The sequence below is a fragment of the Pelecanus crispus genome, chromosome 2, assembly GCF_030463565.1.
Source record: "Pelecanus crispus isolate bPelCri1 chromosome 2, bPelCri1.pri, whole genome shotgun sequence".
NCBI classification, from domain to species: domain Eukaryota; kingdom Metazoa; phylum Chordata; class Aves; order Pelecaniformes; family Pelecanidae; genus Pelecanus; species Pelecanus crispus.
The window spans coordinates 96,087,732-96,108,129 of NC_134644.1; the positions used below are offsets into that span (position 1 = coordinate 96,087,732).

General features: G+C 38.5%; 1 protein-coding gene across 3 annotated transcripts in view; it reads right to left on the bottom strand.

The window, feature by feature from the left end:
* Positions 1–241: 241 nt before the first annotated feature.
* The window catches only part of TENT4A (terminal nucleotidyltransferase 4A), a 61,117-nt gene continuing 40,960 nt past the window's right edge, over positions 242–20,398 (bottom strand). The window contains exons 11-13 of one of the 3 annotated variants that reach the window (XM_075704843.1): positions 13,041–13,199; positions 11,898–11,900; positions 10,498–10,626 (exon numbers count right to left, since the gene is read on the bottom strand). In XM_075704843.1, coding sequence (XP_075560958.1) covers positions 10,498–10,626; positions 11,898–11,900; positions 13,041–13,199 — 291 coding nt within the window. Of the gene's footprint in view, positions 1,104–10,497; positions 10,627–11,897; positions 11,901–13,040; positions 13,200–20,398 lie in introns of those variants that run through there. The other 2 variants (XM_075704842.1, XM_075704845.1) reach the window with 2 other exon arrangements.

Sequence of the window (20,398 nt, forward strand, 5' to 3'; positions counted from 1 at the left end):
TAGTTCACAGCTTTTTAATTTCACGTCAGGACTTGAACCAACCTTTTTCCCCTCCCTTTCATATGTCTTACTTCTGATACTACAAAAGCTGGATTTGTTGTCTAGTTAAAGGAATAAAATTAAAACTCATTGGTCAGAGCAAGACGACTGATAAAGGCCAGACAATGAGCTAAAACACACAGGGTCAAAATGCTTTGGAGCTTAATACCTTCTTAAAACTGTAAGCCAAATCGCACTTTCATTGTGAATCAAGAAGCCTCAAAAATTACCAAATGTCATGTTTGTAACACTGCTCAGACAACCTGCCAAAACTACGAACCCAACTTAGATAATGCAACCTGGGAAAGGATCTGTAAATTAAAAAAACCTCTTCCCCTTAAATATAACTTATGTGACAATATGAAATTAAATTAAAAATTCCAAGTTATTGCACAAATTATACCTCCAATATTTACAGAGCAAAAAATTCTGAACTTTGAAACAAAAACAGGAGAGCAGCAAATTTGTTTCATGAATTCCCAACTTGATTTGCTGCAAAGAAATAAATCCAAGGGGCTGAAGTTTCCTTCACTTCTAAAATAAAAGAAAACAGAACCCACAAAGGAACAGATGTAGCCACAGCAAAAAAGCCACAGCATTTGTAAATGTCCTTGCAGTTCTATTGTCAGAGCTGCTTCGGCACTGTATGAACCATTGTGGGAAGGCAGAAAACAAACTTCCACATTTAATAAGGCTTCACAGATAAGCACAACTACTTCTTGAAGATGGACTGAACCACCACACAAAGAAACATGCAAAGAAGTCAGCTGCAGATATTTGGCAACACCAATAAAACGATGTGCTGGACGCTGGTCTCCATCCCTCAAGTCGAGTGGCACTCACTCAGTTTGTCTGAACAGGGAAGGTCATTTTGGCATCTGCCATTATCTGCTCAGACTAATAGGCAAACTGTCTCTGTGTTTTTTTCTTCTCCATATATTACGATTGTACTGGTGGTGTCCTCGGTTACCAACTGGTTGCCTCATGCCTCCACTGCTGACGGGGCTGTAGCTGTTGCCTTGGTTATGAGTTCCTTTCATGGAAAACTTCATTCCACTGTGCTGCTAAAAAACACAAGATAAGCACTCAGTATAGGCATACAAACAACTGAAAGCACATATTACCAGTGGTATTTCCTCAAGATACAACTCATTCCCACAAGCAACTGGTCTTTTCATGCTTGTCTAATTTTAGCTGTGCAAGTCCAATGGCACTAACAGCTTAAGAAGTGTTTTCTGAAGTAAGTGTCCTGCAAATGAAATGGTGTAGATTTCAAGGCATCCGTAAAACCCTTGGATCTTAGTATGAAATACACTATGCATCACCCTTATAAACACAGAGACCTTCCACATTAAGTTCTAATTGTGACAGTCATGTCTATTTTAGAGGATCTCAGCAAGAGCATGACCAAGTGAGATACTCAGTAAGACTTTCAGAAAAGTCATGGAGAAATGTAAGGGTCTGATCATATGAGGTGATACATACAGAGCGCAAGTCTGTTCTGGCCATAATCTCACTCAGCTACAGGTAAGCTACCTACAGCTTATAAGGAGCTTGTAAATCCTACTGGTCTGATCACAGGGCTACATGGCTCCTAGACCACACCTCACATACAGACCAAGGCAAAACAATTAAATGAACGGGAACATAACATGACACTTTCTTTGGGGGCAATCTCCAATAACTTGGAACAGAAACTGCCAAAAAGGTTTAGTGGCAGCCTGAGTAAATCTACTACACCATAAGCTAGTACAGGCGTCCCTATCGCTTAATGGTATACAGTAAGTTGGTTTAATGTGTATGTACTTAAAAGAGGTACAAGAGTTTCAAAAGATTAAATTGAAACAGACTTCCCAAATATTGATAACTTCAATGCAAGCAACCTTTTCTGATGTCTGACAGCAGTAACTTTAAGGCAGAAAACAGACTGCCTTTAACAAAAGCTAATACATCATTTTGTCTACTGTAAGTGGTTAAACGGGAACAGCACAAAGCTAACATTTGAGGCAACTGCTTAGAATATGAAATATCTGCAGCTACTTTACTAACCTATATTTCCAAAAAAGTTTGGAGTAGAAAGAAACATGAGAACATCAAGCCATCATTACAACTGTGTGCACAAAACCAAAACAGTTATTGGAGGCGTAATTCCACAAGCAACATTTTACTGTCAAATTATAATTAGAAGAGACACTGAGCATGGAGAAAAACAAACTGGTGAAGACTAGTATTGAAGAATAAAGTTAACTGCAGGGTGGTAAAACACCCCTAAACTGTTTTTTTTTAATTTGTAAAGTGTGTCCAACAGCAACCTAATCAACCTTCAACATGCAACTTCTAGACTCCCAGACATGCTAAGTGCTACCCTCAGACCACCAATGGTAAAATATTCAAGGACAAACACAAAAAGGGAATGCAAGCTGAGCATCCCTCATTCTTAAGAGACACAACTGCCCAAATGTTATTGGTATATGTTGCTAAAACATCTACCAGATAAAAGTCAACAACATAAGACTAAAAAAATTTGGAGTATGTTTGTATTTTTGGCAAGTGGTCCTTCAAGCAAATGCACCATCTTGTCACATTCTTGTGCAGCAAAGCTTTCTAGTTCAATAAGTGTACAACTGACTCTCAATTATGTAAGCAGACAATTAAGCATCTACATTAAATGAGGTCAAAATACTAAAAATGATCCTTCAAGAGTCAAAACACTAAAAATGGCCAGTCATTACAGTTACCCTCAACTATATGCTGAAAAAAAGACTGAGGAAACTGACCAGAGCAAAAAGAAGAAAAAAAAAAAAAAAAGACCAGAACAAAACTCTGACCAAGGAGCACACAAAGTCTCAGCAAGCCTATCCTCTTCAGCTGGAAATGTGAAAAAACTAGTAACTTCATCCTCAATCTGAGGATTCAGCCAAAAAATTACTGGGGGCAGGAAGGCAGGTCACCACAAAATCAGACAAGCACCACAGCAAGTATGACAATTAAGCCTATCTACCTGTATCCTAAAAGAAGTCATATCCCTGGCTTGTTCAAAAGGTAATCAAACTTCCAAAGAATTATTAATAAGCTAGACAGAAAGAGATCTCTAGCTTGTCATGAAACATTTTGCATGTTTTTTTAGGCCATCAAGGCAAAGACTGCCCAACTATCAGAGCAGAATCTGAATCCATCTGTCTTATGACTCATCAGCTGAGAGCAGGTGCTTAAGGAAGTTGACTCAGGGACCTCTTAAGTCAGAGATGATGCCTTTATATTTACTAGTTCTCAACTACATATTGTTTGCTAGTTTGTTCAGATTTTTGAAACCATAAACTTTCAGCATGCTGCATCCTGTGCTATGGCACTTCACAGCTTAAATGAGCATCGTGTTTAATTCGAACCTACTATCTGACGATTTCTCAGTTCTTGGAGTAATTAATTTCCTGCTCTCTGATTTTTCCACATACTGCTGATGACTACACAGACCTGGATCATATACCTCCTCATTTCTTCTCCAGGTTAAAGAATCATTCATTCTTCACACAGAAGCAAGTGCCTATGTTTGACCACTCTTACCATCCTTCCCTATTCTTCCATTTGTATTATAACTTTTTATTCTGATGTAGGAGGCAAAATTGTATACTCACTGCTCATGATGAGGGATGTACATGGATTTTTACATGATGTTTTCATTTCTGCTCTTTATTCCTAATAATGTCTGAAATTTGGTTTGACACTCAATTCTCAGTAGGAAATCAAGAATGCATTATCAAAGCAGTTTTCTGCAAAAACATCAAGATCTCATCTTTGCAAGAAACTGACAGCCCAGGGCCTACCACTCTCTACAAAGTTTAAAGTATTTCTGTATCTCCTGATGCACTGCCTTGAAAGGTCCTTCTGCACCCCTTCTCAGCTGGCCCTTAAGGAGCTTAATAACACAAGCAAACTTTACAAACACTTCATCCATTGCCTTTCAGATGTCAGGCAGCATGAGGTCCAGCACAAACTCCTGCAGGGCTTTCCTGGTGAGCTCCTTTTACTACAAAAATTGAATCTTTGCCTCTCATCTTCTAACTAGTTAATTGTTTACAAGAGGACACACATCTTTCACTTAGTTTCTTTCAGAATCTTCCATAAAAAAAAATACTTCACATCTTTTGGAAATCCCAAGAGACTGTATCAAACAGCTTTCTCTTGTCCATACACTTCGGGATATTCACATGCTCAGGACTCCCACAGTTGCTGCAAAATGGCATGGCTGTAAGCAGATGATAGCTGGAGGAAGATCAGATAGTCAAAAAAGAAAGCCCTTCATCTGTGATATGACAGACAAATCTTTGGTTTAGATGTTTTGACTCCTTTAGATCTATTTCTCTTGATAGAATAATCTTCTCTCCCATCATAGGGCTATTGATTCAACAGCTGAGTGACAGAACTGGTTGGTTGGTTTGGGGTGGGGGTGACAAGCCTGTTGAATTTGATCCTCTGCAAATAAAAGCTGCTAGACCTGGAGGGAAAACTAAAAAAATTGCATGTAAAACAAGCCAGGGGGGTGTGTGGGGGTGGAATTCTGTATCAAATACCAGGTTAAAAAAGTTTCCGGATATTTTCACAGAAATTTAAGAAAAGGATGTTCCTGGCCTTTACCCCAAACAACAGAGATCTGGTAGAAATTGAAATACCAAGTAGTTGTTCACTAAGGAAGCCAAACTTTTATTCTTAAATACTGGCAAATTTACTGTACAAAACTGCTGACATTCAAAGACTGTCATTATTCAAAAAGAACATATATAACTAAAAAAAAGTCACCTACACTTTGAAATAACACAAGTAACATAACAGAGCTGAAGTCTAAACATAAACAGGGTTTCTGAATTGTTTTGGCATTTAGGTTTTTTCCCCTCTTAGCATCTCTAAAGTAAGGAGAAAAACAGAGAAGTGATAGAGATTAAAATGAAGTATCAGTACTCTTAACTTTAAGAGAGTATACATACAGCAATCAAAAATAATTGGTAGGGACCTACAAAGCTAAAGGAAGAGTTTAGAAAAGGCAGAAGAAAATTTAGAAAGAACACATATTTACTATTTTGTTGTTAAGACTACAGGATTAATGGCCATGATTGAATCTAGTCTGCAGTTGATTGGAATTATAATCAGACTCATACACTTCCATGTGAAGTATTACAGAGTAATATTCAGAAGAACTTCAATGCACCATTAACATTTTAACTATCCCTTTAAATAACTTAATATACATCCTCAAAAGATTTCAAAGTTCTTAATTTCTTACTATATTTCCAAATTGTCTATTTTAGGCTTGCAGGAAAAAAAACCATAAAGAACCCTTTTTTAAAGGATTTATGTTGACTTTCCCACTTTCTGAGCATAACATCTGGAAATATACTAAAAAATGCATCTTACATGTAAGCAAAATTTAACTTCTTGTTCTTTATGAAATAAATTCACTGTTTTGCAGAGAAACAATGGGCAATGACCTAACCAACATTTTAGTCATTACTGCACAAGCAATAGATCAAGTATTAGGCAGTGGTTCAACCAACCCTCATTACTTTAAATTAGCCAACAGGATTCTACAAGATATTTGCACCAGCTACCTGCATACTCCTAGCCTGGTAAGATTCATAAGTGGTTTCGATTTCTAAGCTGAAGTATAACAAAACCAAAATAGCTTCTTATTCAAGTTGTTTAGAACTGGCGATCTGGGGAAAGAAGGCCCAAAGCACTGCAAATACCAAAGATGCTTCCCCTCATTTTGAGCCCCTTGTTTGGACCTACTGGCTACTTTCAGCTACAGCTGACAAGATCTTGAGTCCTGAACGGATCTTATAAAATGAGCCAAAACCTGTTTCTGCTCCCATTAAAAGGGGAAAAAAGCATTTATGCAACCAGCTATGAGAGCAGCAAAGAAAAAAAAAAATCAACATGGAGACTAGAAAGAGCTCAAAAAGCAAGAAAAGTTTTACATGTTTCTTATCTACTAACACTAGAGAACTGAAAGACAAAGCCACAAGGGAGCAGGTTATATCGGTCCTTCCTATCTTATCTTACTTTGTGCAGTAGCTCTGCCAGTAGCCTGTAACAAAGGGAAGCTCTTGGTTCTCTTCACCTTTAACAGGTTAGGCAACTATTAGTATGACCAGTTCAAAGATAAACTAGTATGAGAGATCAGAGGGCCTAGTCCCCAGAATGAGTGACTGACAGTAGAAACTACCATCATAATCCGAGCATGTTTTGAACTACCTTATGGTAAAGAAAGTAGAATCTGCCACACGAAATAAATACCCTTTTTGATCTTGTTACCAGTCAAGTTTCAAAAATGAGGAGTGAGAGTCAAAACAACACTACCAGAAGACAGAACTCATAATGCAACTTTCCTACTGTTGTGACATGGGCCATGAAGTGTTTATCTGCATGCTTGTCATTAAGGAGAACAAGAGATAATAGCTTCTCTAGCATAAAGCTGACAATTTTAGATCTTTGTGCTGGTTCTGGCTGGGATAGAGCTACATTTCTCCGTTGTAGCTAGTATGGGGCTATGTTTTGGATTTGTGCTGACAACAGTGTTGATAATACAGGGATGTTTTCTAATGAAAACAATAATTTGCTGGGCAGTGCTTACACAGAGTCAAGGTCTTTTCTGCTTCTCACACCACCCCACCAGCGAGTGGGGTGCACAAGAAGTTGGGAGGGGACACACCGGGACAGCTGACCCCAACTGACCAAAGGGATATCCCATACCATATGACATCATGCTCAGCAGTGTAAAGCTGGGGGAAGAAAGAAGGAACATTTTGAGTTATGGCATTTGTCTTCCCAAGTAACCATTACATGTGATGGAGCCCTGCTTTCCTGGAGATGGCCGAAGAGCTGCCTGCCGATGGGAAGTAGTAAATGAATTCCTTGTTTTGCTTTGCTTGCATGGCTTTTGCTTTACCTATTAAACTGTCTTTACCTCAGCCCACAAGTTTCCTCACTCCTACTCTCCTGATTCTCTCCCCCATCCCACTGGGGGGTGAGTGAGCAAGGGGCTGTGTGGTGCTTAGTTGACAGCTAGGGTTAAACCACAACAACCTTAAAGGGAAACCTTACCTCACTGAGATTTCTCACCTTTTTATTTGGAACAAAAAAGTATTATTACAGTAAGCAGACCCAAAACACTTTCCAAACGATGAGCTGATATCAATACAGTACATGTGAAAAAGTCAGTAGAAGTAATGCATATGTGAATATCAAATCAGTCTCAGTTTGGACACAACAATCTGATTATAGTGACATTGGAAGATAAAGGTGTACTACGCAAACAAAAATCAGGTATTATTTCTACATCTCCCTAAGTCTATCTTTTATTTGTGGTGGATTTATTTATGTTCCTAGAAACTACTATTTAGACTTTGTGTCTGTCTTGCAACTCAGAAAACACTCAGGAAGCAACCAAGGTGGCCAGACACTTTCATGCAGTCATATAAACATCTAGGCTGGATGTTTATGTGGAGACCTCTGGAGACCTGGATGTCTATACGGAGGCTGGATATTTATGTTTATATGGAGACCTCTGGACATCATTTAATCCAACCTTCTGTTGTAAGCAGAGTCAGATTAGGCTATCCACAGTCTAGTCAAGCTGAGTCAGTTTCCATACATGGAAGGATACCACCACATAAAGCCTGTCCATATAAATATATGACAATCTATGATGAAAAATATCTTGAGTACTTGAGGCTGAACAGCCTCTGAAACTCAGATGCAGTTTTTTCTTCTCTCCATTCTTTAGGAAAATAAATAAAACATCATCTTCTTTTCCTAATTTTGCATGTATTAAATCAAAAGCCAAACAATATTCTGTCATACACAGAAGATGGGAGTCTGACATTTAGAATCAAAACTGCTTCCAAAGTAGACAGTAGTATTCTACTTCCTTTACCTAAGAAAATGCATGGACACCAGAAAAGTATTCCACCCTAAATGAGAGCACTCTAAATAAAAGAAAAATGGCATTTGGTTGACTGAAGAAACCTTCAGTACCTAAACGGCTTAATAATGCCATTGAAGAAACAAATCAGGTGACTTCTAAACATACTAAAAACTCTGAAGCATCACACTATACTAAGGGGATTTAGCATATTTGTACATCTGAACTAGTTGATGACACCTGCATTCTCAGAAATATTTGCTAAAGTGGACTAGAGTTCAGCCTTGACATGAATTATAATGTATCTTTACAAATCTATCTTTCATTTAAGTGAACAATATTTAACTGCTTGCAGTCATCTAGAAGAAATACATTTTTCACTCAAGCCTCTGACCAATGTTATTTTTGTTTCCAATGCTGCTAGCTTTTGAGGAATCGTTCCAGAGGTACTAGCAGTATCAGCATTACCAGTGAGACAAAGCAACACCATTAACAATTGTTCTGGATAAGAGCAAACTGAAGCAAAGCATTTTAGCCAGTGAAGTGCCTGTAAAGCAATATAAACAAGCAGTTTATAAATTCAAGTGTCTGGCCTCATATGGCCAAACACAAAAGAATCTGAAAAACAAACTACTTCTACAAGTTATTCTAAGAGTTTAGACTGTAGTATTTCAGCACTCACACTAAAGTTTCATTTCCTAGTTGTCTCCTGTGCTTCACAACTGAGCCAGTAAATGCTGCTATGAAATTTTCAATGAACATATTCATGATCAGACATCACTCATCTAAAGGAAATTCAGTGGAGGTTTTCTTAGACACACTGGAAGCCAGCACAGCAGAAGGACTGGCTTTAGACACTTTTGAATCAAAAGACCACTCTTTGGGGAAAAAACCCACAACTTAAAAAGTGAAAGAAAAGAGTTGTTCTGACCAAAGCAACATGAAGTTTCTTCTGTCTTCATTGGTGACTAAGGGATCAGTAATCCAAGGAAGAACAAACTGAACTTATTTCAACACAAAATAACAAGGAAAGCAGTCGTCTCTTCTCCATGGGAAGTCACCAAGCAATTTCCACCCCCTCCATTCACCTGGACATGCATGCCAGTATTTGTTTTTCTGCTTATTCCAGTGGGCATCACTGGTTCACAAACTGTTCTGCTCTCCCAAGTGATATTTCAAACTGCTTGTCAGCATAGTAGAAGAATGATTACCACGGGAAAATGATGATGATGATCCCAAAAAGCACGCAGACCTGTATTAGGAGTTTAATTAGTCCCTGAACTACCTAGGAATTCTGTAATTAATTATGCAGTATGTAAACAGAACTGGTAATCACACCAAAGCTGTTTCAAAAACTGAAGTTTTAGGAAGCTCTAATGGCAGAGAATTTGCCTAGAAGGCTGCAAGTTGTTCAAAATACAGTTAGTGCTCTTGACATTGTCACCTCCTGCTGTTGAGGGTAGTACTGGACACCTAGGTACAGCTTCCAAGCTGAACTGAGGCAAAGAAAGTTGCCAGGGAAAAGACTGAAGACACCATGCAGACAAATCCCTTTCAAAGACTTTTTGAATATGAAAGAACACTTGCTGTTAAGAAAAAGGCTTGCACATGTTCAAGTCTATCAGAATAGGAGTCCTCCGAGCTCGTAAAATGTGCCCATTTAAAGTCATAAATCATCACGGTCTTAAGTTACATTAACTGCGAAAGGAAAGCCATCAATCTAATCTAGCTCAGTCATGCTCCAGAAAGTTGCAGATGAAAAGGAGACATTTACAGTATTCTGAGTAGAATGATTTCATTTCCCATTTCTGACTTGGTCAAAAAAAGAACATTTCACTATATGTAAGCTTTTGGTAAATTCAATGTAGAAATCATCATCCCATTTCTGAAGTGTGGATAGCAAGAAATACCTCTGATTTAACATGAATCTCAAAGGCACATCTTTGTCAAGCAAAAGCCACAGAAGAATTCCCAATTTTAAACATATAAGTATTGTACAAACTACTAAACAAGTAGTTAACAAGTATTGGAAAGGACAGCCAAGTAACAGAAAGCCAGAAAAAGTGCTACAAAGCAGTTGTTTTCCAAGATTCAAAATTCCAACAGAGATCCAAAATTCACGTAACACATTGCCTCTTCATAACTGAGGCAAAAACTCTGGATGCCAACTTGTTTTCTACCAACAACTGCATGCCTCAAAACTGGATTCTTTTTCTGTGTAATTTTGATGAAGTTAAGCTCCAGGGTACCTCTTCAGAAAAACAGAGTTCTTAAGGAAAAGAATAAACTAGACTAAGTTTGTATTTTAAATGAAGTTTAACTTAAAATAGCTCTCCAGTTTTATTTTAAACAAACTTCAAAGTTTCAGACTGTACACTAGCATGTGAATATTCAGTTGCAGACACTAAAATAGCAATATATTGTTCTATTAGCTAATAGAAAACATTTCCTGTGCAGATATGCTGGTTTTGCCTAGGTAAGATTCAGCCATAGGGGAGGTCAGGTAAAGGGGGGAAGAGAGGAACAATAATCTGTGTAATCACTTAGATGATTAAAACAAAAGGCATACCTTGAGATGCAACTGGGGCTTGGTAGATGACTGAGAATTGCAGAGGTAGCTGGGAAGTGCATGTGATAACAGCTTTCAAAGATGGTGCCCCTTCTATCTTAACCTGCCTGCAAGGAAATAGCGGGACACCTGCTGTATGCAAAGGGAAAGTAGCCTGGTCTAAATGAAAAGGAGGGTGAAAAACATTTCAGTGAAGTGCCAAAAGCACTTGTGTAGTAACTATGAAGAATTTGGGCATCAAGTTAAAACATGCCCTAACTCAAGGCTGATATTACTGAACATTGAAAATGCTGTCCAGATTAAATTTCTTCATTATTCATTAGAAGTGTCAACATTTAAAGCACTATCTATTTTTTTAATTCGTAGTAAGTGGCAGTTACCATCTCTAGACATATAAATCAAACTCATAGGCCAAATGAAAAGTATTCCCTTACATGTCAGGTTCAAAGTATTTTAAACAGCAGCACAAAGTCCAGCTGGGCATCAGCAGCTGGTAGTATATCCCAAGAGCTGATACTAGGGCCAATACTAGTTAACATCTTTGTTAATGACCTGGATGATGGGAGAGAGTGACCCTCAGCAAGGTTGCAGATTATACAAAATTGGAAGGAGTGGCAGATATGTAAGATGGTTGTGCTGCCATAAAGAGGGACCTCATTAGGCTGGAGAAATGGGCTGACAGGAATCTCATGACATTTGCAAAAGGGAAATGCTAGACTCTGTCCTTGGGAAGGAATAATCCCACACACCAGTGTACACTTGGTACTGACCAGCTGGAAAGCAGCTTGGCATAAACCGACCAGGGATTCCCAGCAGACAAGTTGAACATGAGCTGGCAACATGCCCTTGCGTCAAGGAAGGCCTGTTGGCCAACTTAGGACGGTATCCTGTGCTACCTTAGGAAGAGTATCTCTAGCAGGTCAAGGAAGGTGATCATTTCCTCTCTACTCAGCACTGGTGAGGCCACACAGAGTGCTGGGCCCATGTCTGGGCTTCCCAGTAACAGAGAGACATGGACATACAGGATTGAGTCCAATGAAGGTCCATGAAGATAAATAAGGGACTAAAACATTTGTCATACAAGGAAATGATGACAGGGCTTGGACTGTTTAATCTCAGTAAGTGAGAGCTCAGGAAGGATCTTATTGATGGGTCTAACTAATGAGAGGGTATAAAGAAGATGATGGAACCAGATTCTTCCCATTGGTGCCCAGTAAAAAGGACAAGAAGCAATGGGCATAAGCTGAAATACAGAAAACACCATTTAAATTTCAGAAAAAAAACTTTTTTTACTGGAACAAGTTGCCCAGAGCAGTTGAGGAGTCTTCCTCCTTGGGGATACTCAATCCCTGACTGGACAAGGCCTTGAGAAACCTGCTGTAGCTGACCCTGGTTTGGGCAGAAAGGTTGGACTAGGTGATTTCCAGAGGCCCCCTCCAACCTCAACTATTCTGTGATTCTGCAAAATATTTGAACAATCTGAGAGCATAAACTGAAGCAAATACATCTTGTGTCATGCCCAAAGTGTCAAGGAAGTGCTGAATCAAATAAAAAGACAAGGTCATTAAATTAAAGATATCCTGGCCCTAGATTCCCAAGAACTGTGACAGAAGGACCAAGAGAAGGAAAACATTGTAAGAACCTGACCAAAACTAGGTTTCAAAGAAACTCACTCATTATTTTGTTATCATAGGCAACTTGCAACCCACAACTTGCAAAGCTCATGTGAGGCAGCTGTTTTGACTAATAGTTTGAATAATCAAGACTGAGGGCATATTTTCCTATACAACAGAGACACTGAGGCTGCAAGGAAAACTGAGGATTTTTCTTCCCCTTGTACTATAATGGTTACATTAGCTAAAATACTTCAGGCTAGTTGAGTAACATACTGTTTCCCTGCACATTCACCTCCCAGCACATACAAGCACACTTTTTTTAATATTTTGGTAAAAATTCTTGTACACATGCCCATTACTAATTTTCTTTCTCTATCTTTAAAATGTATTACAGAGAGTTACAAGTGAAGCCAGATCTGTTCTAATAATTCAAAATCAAGAAAACTGAACAAGCCTAGACAGGTCAGTACTATTTCTTCAGATTCAAAAACTAGCTTACAGATACACCACCTACATGAAATTTCCATTTTGAGAACAGGAAGTTAAATAGCCTAAAGATCTGCAAATATCCCACTGGTTAGGCAGCAGGAGTCTCAAATACAACTTAAGGAGTCAGACATCTGACACTCCCCCTTCAACTTATTCCTAGCTGTCAGTGTGCTGTGGAAGGGCTCTTACATTCAGAGATGCATCTCAAACAGTGAACCCTTTCCCACCCCCATTCTTCTCCCCACACTTCTGACATGGCAGATAAGTACTTTTATGATTACATGAAGTTTAGCACACGCTGTATGAAGGTTATCTTCAGAGGTTTTTAGACTGACAGCACAGCACAAATGATCTACACTTCCGATTTGATCGCTTTCTCATGAAAAAGTCGCTCCATTTAGTTGGCTCATACCTGATTACTGGCGGCCATTATCAAGGTTCTCGTAGGCGCAGATTGGGGTTTACCACTTGGCATAGGCAATGCGGGTGGTAAACTGGCCATAAGCTGAGTCGGCGCTTGCAGACTGAACTGGTAAACATTAGGAGCTGTGCAAGGTGGTGTATCAGAATCCTTTTGGCAGAGAAAAAGGGGAAAAGAAAAGCAACTTTACAGAAAGTACAGTATATACAGGCTATGCACGTGAAAATGCACCCAAATACCAACTCATGTGAATACTGTAAAATTTAATGATTTTTTTTTCAATGGTAAAAAAATAAAATACAAGTCAGCACTATGTTTATTTTACACATCTAGCAAAAGTTTAATTGAACCTGCATCAAGGAGACAATGTCAACAGGTCTATGGCAATCACAGGTCAGTTCCAGTCAGCACAACCTAAAGCCAAACTTGTATCTACCAAATTTGAATTAAAAGATGGGAACTAAGGTTGGGGAAAAAAGGGAACAAGAACAGCAACACCGTTAGTGATACATGGGCTAGAATTTTAGGTGTCATGACAGAATCAGTCCTCTGAACAGTGTTCTGGATTGTACTTATCTGTACAGCAAAGTTACTCACTGTAATTGTTATAGTCTTCTCCCATTCTACCCAGCAACAGCAAAGTTAGGGCTCCACCTACCAAGAAACAAGGAGACGGTCTGCCAGTCAAGACTAGTATATGCGCACCAGTCACCCATTTCACTGCTGGTTAGGAGCAATGTTCCACTCGCTTTCCATCGGAAATCTGAGTGATAATTCTTCAAGGGAAGCAAGATCGATGTAGGATTACAGAAAAATATACTGTAATGGAACTGATATTACTGTTTACTATTCCTCCTCCTTTCAGCCTACCCAAGAGCAATTACAGATGCATAGGCAGAGTCATACTAGTGATGCTGAAACACTGTGTGCCTGGAGCACTTAACAGACAAGGAAGGAGGCAAGCACAGATGCAGGGGTTTTACTGGAATTACTGAAGTCTGAAAACACCCAACTGACTGCCTCAATTCTTAAATGACCAATTATTTTTTAAGTTGAGAAATTTGAAAAGCAAGCTACAGCCTTTTCAAACCACTTTGAACACAGATCTTGTAAAACTTATTTTTGAGCCATAACACAATGGCAACAGATAAGTAGCTTTCCCTAGATTTTACTACTGCTTTTTACCTTGCCCTTAACTCCAAATTATTCTGAACTTGAAAATAATGGAAAACTTATTCTTTACCCCAAAACACTACTGTTTTTTTCCATTTCCAAGCATCTGGCTCAAAGTATAGCAAGAGATGGGGCTTGGCCAATTAGTAGTTACCATATTAAAAGACATTATTGGCTCAGATCATCAAGGATCTTTTACTGCTAAAGTAATTAATGGAATATTCTATTGCTCTTTCTTTAAAGATTAATTGCCTGGAAGCAAACACTCTTCACTTAAACCAAGCAAACTTTAAATAGACCTCCAGCACTACTACTGGCCCTCTCATGGCCTTGCTTTCCAAATTAGATTCTTTGGTTCGAGAACAGGCTGTCTAGGAAAATATTTCAAGAACAGAAACAAGAAAATATTTGAAAGCTTTTCCTGGGGAAAGGAGAAGGTCATTTAAGAGAGACCGACAGCCGTGAATACTGAGCAGCCTAAGCAATGAACTACTAGAAAGCAAAACTTGCATCCTAGCTGAAGTGAATACCTACAGTAGAAACAGTCCTCAATAAAACTGTCAGCTATTAGAACAATCACTCCTTTATTGGTCCATATAAAGTTGTGCTTACTAAGAAATAAGTTCTAGAAAGAAAGGAGCTGCTTTCCTACTAGGTCAACTAGTGGTAAAAGTTACAGTATGCATTTGTGGAACAGTTTCAGATATTTGCATCATGAATTCACTAGAGACAGATCATACTAGTAGCAAGAATCTGTGCAGAAACTTAAGTCTTATTTATGAGATCAGTTGTTTACCATTTAATAAATATGTCCACAGTGGGCAACCACATGCTGTAGCACACTGATCAAAAAATTAAGCTTTGTTGTATGCAACTGCAAAGCTGACTGCCTGGATGAAATGGCATTTTTCTCCTTTGCCCAATCCTACAGTGTTAGCCACAGGAACAGACTAAGGTCACTACAAAGACGAAGCTGATACATTCCTAAGTAGGTGGTAGAGTCAGGTACAGGGGCAAGAACTTGGATTTCTAAGCTGAAGTTTCTTTAGACACTATTGGTCATGGAATTAGTAAAAAGCTTGTAAAAAGAGCGAAAAATACAGAGGGGGTAATCATGTTTGAACAGACAACTTCTGAGCATGCTCACGAGTAACCATGAGCAGGCAGATGGGAGGGAAAAGGGGATCTTACCATCTATCCAAACCCAATGCATTATCTTCAGCGATGCAACCTTCACAAACCTGAACGAAGAATAGTTTTAGTCTGTCCACTCAAAGAGTCTCCCCTTTCTCTTCTGCTTAGATACAATTAGACTCCCTGAAGATTCACATACCTAACTCAGATGGGACTCTTCCCATTTATAAAATTTCTAAGGGGTTTTGTGCAACAAAGTCAACTACAGTATGGAAGCAGCAGCAGATGGAAGAAAAAAGGGAGTCATATGGTTTGAGACTAGATTAATTTCAGCACAAGGAAGCCTGTGGTGCTTTATTTTAATTTTGTAATAGGTATGTTCCTCTGCCTCAACGTTATTTACTGATACATGTCTCATACAAGCAGATTGTATCCCTGTTCTGAGGCCATCCTGGATTGCTAACAGGATTATTATATGGAGTTGATAGGCTGACTTTTCATCAGCATCAAAATCCTTTTGCGAAGGAGAGCATTACTTTTCTTCCTCAAACTGAAAGGTTAACCTCAGTGATTGGAAAATCGAGCCTAATGTGAACAAAACTGATTTTCCACAAGCACTGCCTACACTGAGGGAATAAGTCTTACTTGGTCTTCTGGACAGGACCCTTAAGTGTAATGTGCAAACCTGAAGCATTACAGAAGCTCAGAAGACCCACAAGTAAGTGAATGCATACAGGTAATACCCTGACTTTAGATCCATGTCTGGAAGACAAAAGCTCTGACCTTTACTAAGGTAAGGGCTACAGAGGTCACATTGTAAAAAGATGAATGTAAAATAAAGGGGTAAGATCACTCAATTGTTTTTAGCAAATAATCTAGGGATAAAGCTACAATGACTGCACTAAGAGCCAAGATAAGTTCCTGATCTCTTGAATACTACTACTATGAATGCCAATCATACAGAGTGCCTCATTCTGCAAGGAAAATATCTTCTGAAGAGATGCTTTTGGAAACAAAGAGAGCCTACCAAATATAGGTTTATCCTACTGGAAAGTTTCCATTTTAAAACACACTCTTTAAACCAGTTTCAACTTCCTGAGTAAGAACTCAGTACCTGGAAATAAGATTTCTACTATTCATAGCCTTGATTACTGAGGACTCTTAATTTACCTTAATGTTGGAAAGAAGTATGGAAGAGACCTAGAAACTCAAATGTTACTGATGAACTCTCATCTAACTGCAAATTTTGCTTGAGAAATTGGATCCCTGAGCCTTCTGTCCAGACAGAAACAGTGAAACACTGCAGTCGTATGAAAGATTAAGAGCTGAAGCAATCTTACAATCCAAACTTCTCCTGACATCAGAAGAGAACAAAAAAAAAAATCTTTTACTGTTCTGCAAAATTATCTCCCATTATAAAAAGTCCCAGGACCTCATCAGCAAGAGAATATTTACTCGCCAGAAGCTCCTTCCTAACTAGGTCTGGCCTTAAGAGCTTATTTCAATTCCATTAATAACTCAAGGCTTAAGATACAAGGTAAAGTGCACAAGTACATTTATCCATCAAGACAATACTTCATTTTCCATGAGTTTCACGGGCACTCAATTATACTTATAAGCTTCCTTTCCATGATTCTAAATGCATGAAAAAGTGGTGCCTTCTGCTTTGTTTCATGATGTAGTCAGTCGAGAAGTTTCAATTGATTGGCAATAGTTACCATTTTAGAGCTTTCAATTTCCAAGACAATATATTTTTTTAAAAAGCTAGAGTGGCCTAAGAAGATTAATTCATGATCCCAGCCTGTTTAAGTTTTGGCCCAGTAGTAAAACAGTCTATCCTAAAATCAAAACTTAAAGAACAAAATGCAAGTTTCTTGCTAATGTGACAGATTTGGGTTCTTATACCCCACTCCTCAAGAATGAACAACAGAGGTCTTGGCAAAAAGGTTCTTATTGTTTCCATTCTCCAAACTTCTCCCACTAATTAAACTTTTTTTTTCTCCTCTTTCCCACAACATTCAGGAGCTGGAAGCTGCGAGAGAACAATGACCACTTCAGTAAAAATTGTGTTCCATCTTTGAAAGCAAGGAACTGAAAATAGTGAGAAGAGCGGTGTTTATACTTAACATTTTACACTATACAGATTTTTTTCACGTGCTCCTCTCCTTTCTTACAATTAAAGTGATTTAACAGACAGCTGCTGCCAGTCATACTCCTTTTGCCTCTTTTCCCATTATGGCCTTCTCCATTATACCTGCATTAGCATTTGACATTATTATGAGCCAATTCACAGAGATGAACCACAGAAAAGGTAATCCCCTTTTTACTAGCTTCACCTTCTGAATCAGTTCACTAAGGATTAGGTGAACAGCAGTGCAGAAAAGCAGGAGCAGCTAGTGAACAGAAACATCCCTAGCAAGAACACCTAACTACTGTACTGGCTTAGTAAAATGTAAAATCACGCTCCTTGGAGCATAAAAGTAACACCAGAAAACTTCAAGATATTTCACAGTTTGGGGCCACGTGCAGGAGCAGAAATTCAATGCATGCTCTTGCTTGAATGGTTTTAGCCCCAGTGTACTTAACTCTGCTTGATAAAGCAACATGGTTCCAAGATGATTTCATGGATTACACCCCCCCATCTAATTTCTTCCACATCAGCTTTTGCCACTTCCCTTTTTGGTAGGTGGAGCCATAACTTTAACTATGGTGTAAATAAAGTAGAATTGAGAGGAACAAAATTTCTACTTCTATGGGAGGTCACAGGGTAAAGAATGTGCATCAGTACAGTTGCACCATTTCCATTTGCCAGCCTATAAACAATACAAAACAGTCTTCAGTAAAAAGCAATTGGTTGATTTTTCTGCCTTTAGGTCAACTGCACTACAAAAGGAAAATACCTTGGTCATTGTGCTTACAGGAGGGGAAAAGAGAAAGAAGATATATAGGATACACAAACTGAAAAATATGCATACTCCAAAAGCATTAATGATTGTTTTACAGAAAGACAACTAAAAAAGTAATCTAATTAGTATCTGCCAAGATTAAATACAAGCATAGTACCCCTTTAACCTCAGCTCATTATCTGCTGCTAGGCCTGACTGCGGGCTTATTCCATGTTTTATCAATACTCACTGTATTTCAGATAAGCCATCTTAAATAAAAAAAGGTCCCAGAAGTGTGTAATTTCCAATTTCCTTTGTTACCCCTAATACTTTTACTTCACACACTTTCAATTGGTCTTTACTGTTAAGAGTACAGTACTATTTTAAGTTAGTGTTTTTCAAGTTAAGCACTAAATTATAGGACTCATTATGCAAGCTGAACATATACCATACTAGAATATAAATAATTCATTTAGGTTTTCTTCCATCCTAAAATGACTTAGGTACCTCTTTTTTTTTTTCAGGGGAGGGAATGTTAAAATATGGCAAGAATTTGACTGGCCTTTGGCATCAGAAAGTAGTCTGAGCTTCACTTTTATAAAACTGTGTGCTCTCCTTACTTCACTGACATCACAGCAGTAAAATCCAATTTTACTTGCCGATTTACACATTCCCTCTGAACCCTTTGCTGCTTAAAATAACTTGTTTTTAAAATTACTTCATAATTTTGTGTTCAAAATTGTGCCTCCTGCAGCTTTGCAGAAATTTACTCTTACTTCAAGTGGATATAGCTAAAAGACTGCTTAAGCAATTGAGACAGAAGAACTGAAGAAGAGGATGAGACAGTATAAAACAACACATGGTCAGAGATACAGGTTAAAAAACCAAAAACAATTCTGGGACTATATGGTGAAAGAGGAAAACAGGCAAAAGCAGCACTGGAAAAATTTGTTCCCCTCTGGTCCACAGAAACTGTCAGTAATCTGCGCAAAACCAGGCAAAAGTAGTAGAGTTTTAAAGGATTTGGGGCTCAAACTCTTAAACGCCCCAAATCAAATGTGAATCAAATGCTCTTCCCTGGTAACATCAGGTTGTCTGTGCGCTCAGGGTTGCCCACTGCTTTATTTGGAGACAAGCTGGCTGCAAGTCAGCACTTAATCTTTAGTCTTTAAAGAAAGATATGAGGCCTACTTTTTAGAGCACTTGCCTCTGTTTGGGGAAAGGGAAAAGAGTAAGATAGAATCTGCATTCTTCTACAAAAAGATGATCAACTATCCATACACATATTTGAATTTTTATTTTTTTTTTTAGGACATGAGAATATTCATGCATGTAGAAAGAAGGGAGAAAATCTGTGTAGCTTTTGCTCTCAGATTGGGAATTTTGTTGGGCCACCCCCTTCTGCCCCCTCTCCCTACACACACTTTCAGCTGGAACTCTACAAATTAATCACAGTCATTAAGACAGACTTAAGACTACAAGAAGAGCTGTTACAGTAACTATTCTGAAGTGTCTGTCCCTCTACTGCAGATAAGCACATGCCTTACACCTGCAAATTTAATTGCTTTAAAAAAAGCAACATTTATCAGGACAAGGTATGTCATATACTCTATCACCTCTATCTGTGAATAGGGAAGTACAACAGTTCCTGCTAATAAGCTGAAATTCACAGTCTTTGACTAACAGGAAGGAAGGGGAGACAGTGGTAACTTCATTAAGCACCCTGAGTTCAAGTACTAAGCCACAATTACTGCAGAGGAAGTAACTTCCAAAGTCAGTGTGGATCTTGTGTGCATTCAGCAGAATGATAGGAATAATGAGTATTAGTCTTATCAGTCATATTTATATACTACTCTCACAATGTAAGCATCCGATCAAAGTACTGAATACATAATACTTGAAGACAGTGAAAAGACACATTCCAAGAAACACTTAAGGTACTGCTCAGCGTATCACCTAGCTGATGAAGGCAGAACAGTGGGCAGATCAAGCACTGACATTCCGATGAAAGGTTATTATAAAGCCTGAACAGCAATGGCTACTACTAAAATTTCAAGAACAGTCTGAAAGAATATATTGTAAATGCTAAAAAGTTAGAGGCAAGGATTGTGTTCTCCCCCAAACTAGACTACACAGGTACCTTGTTCAGTGAAGCTT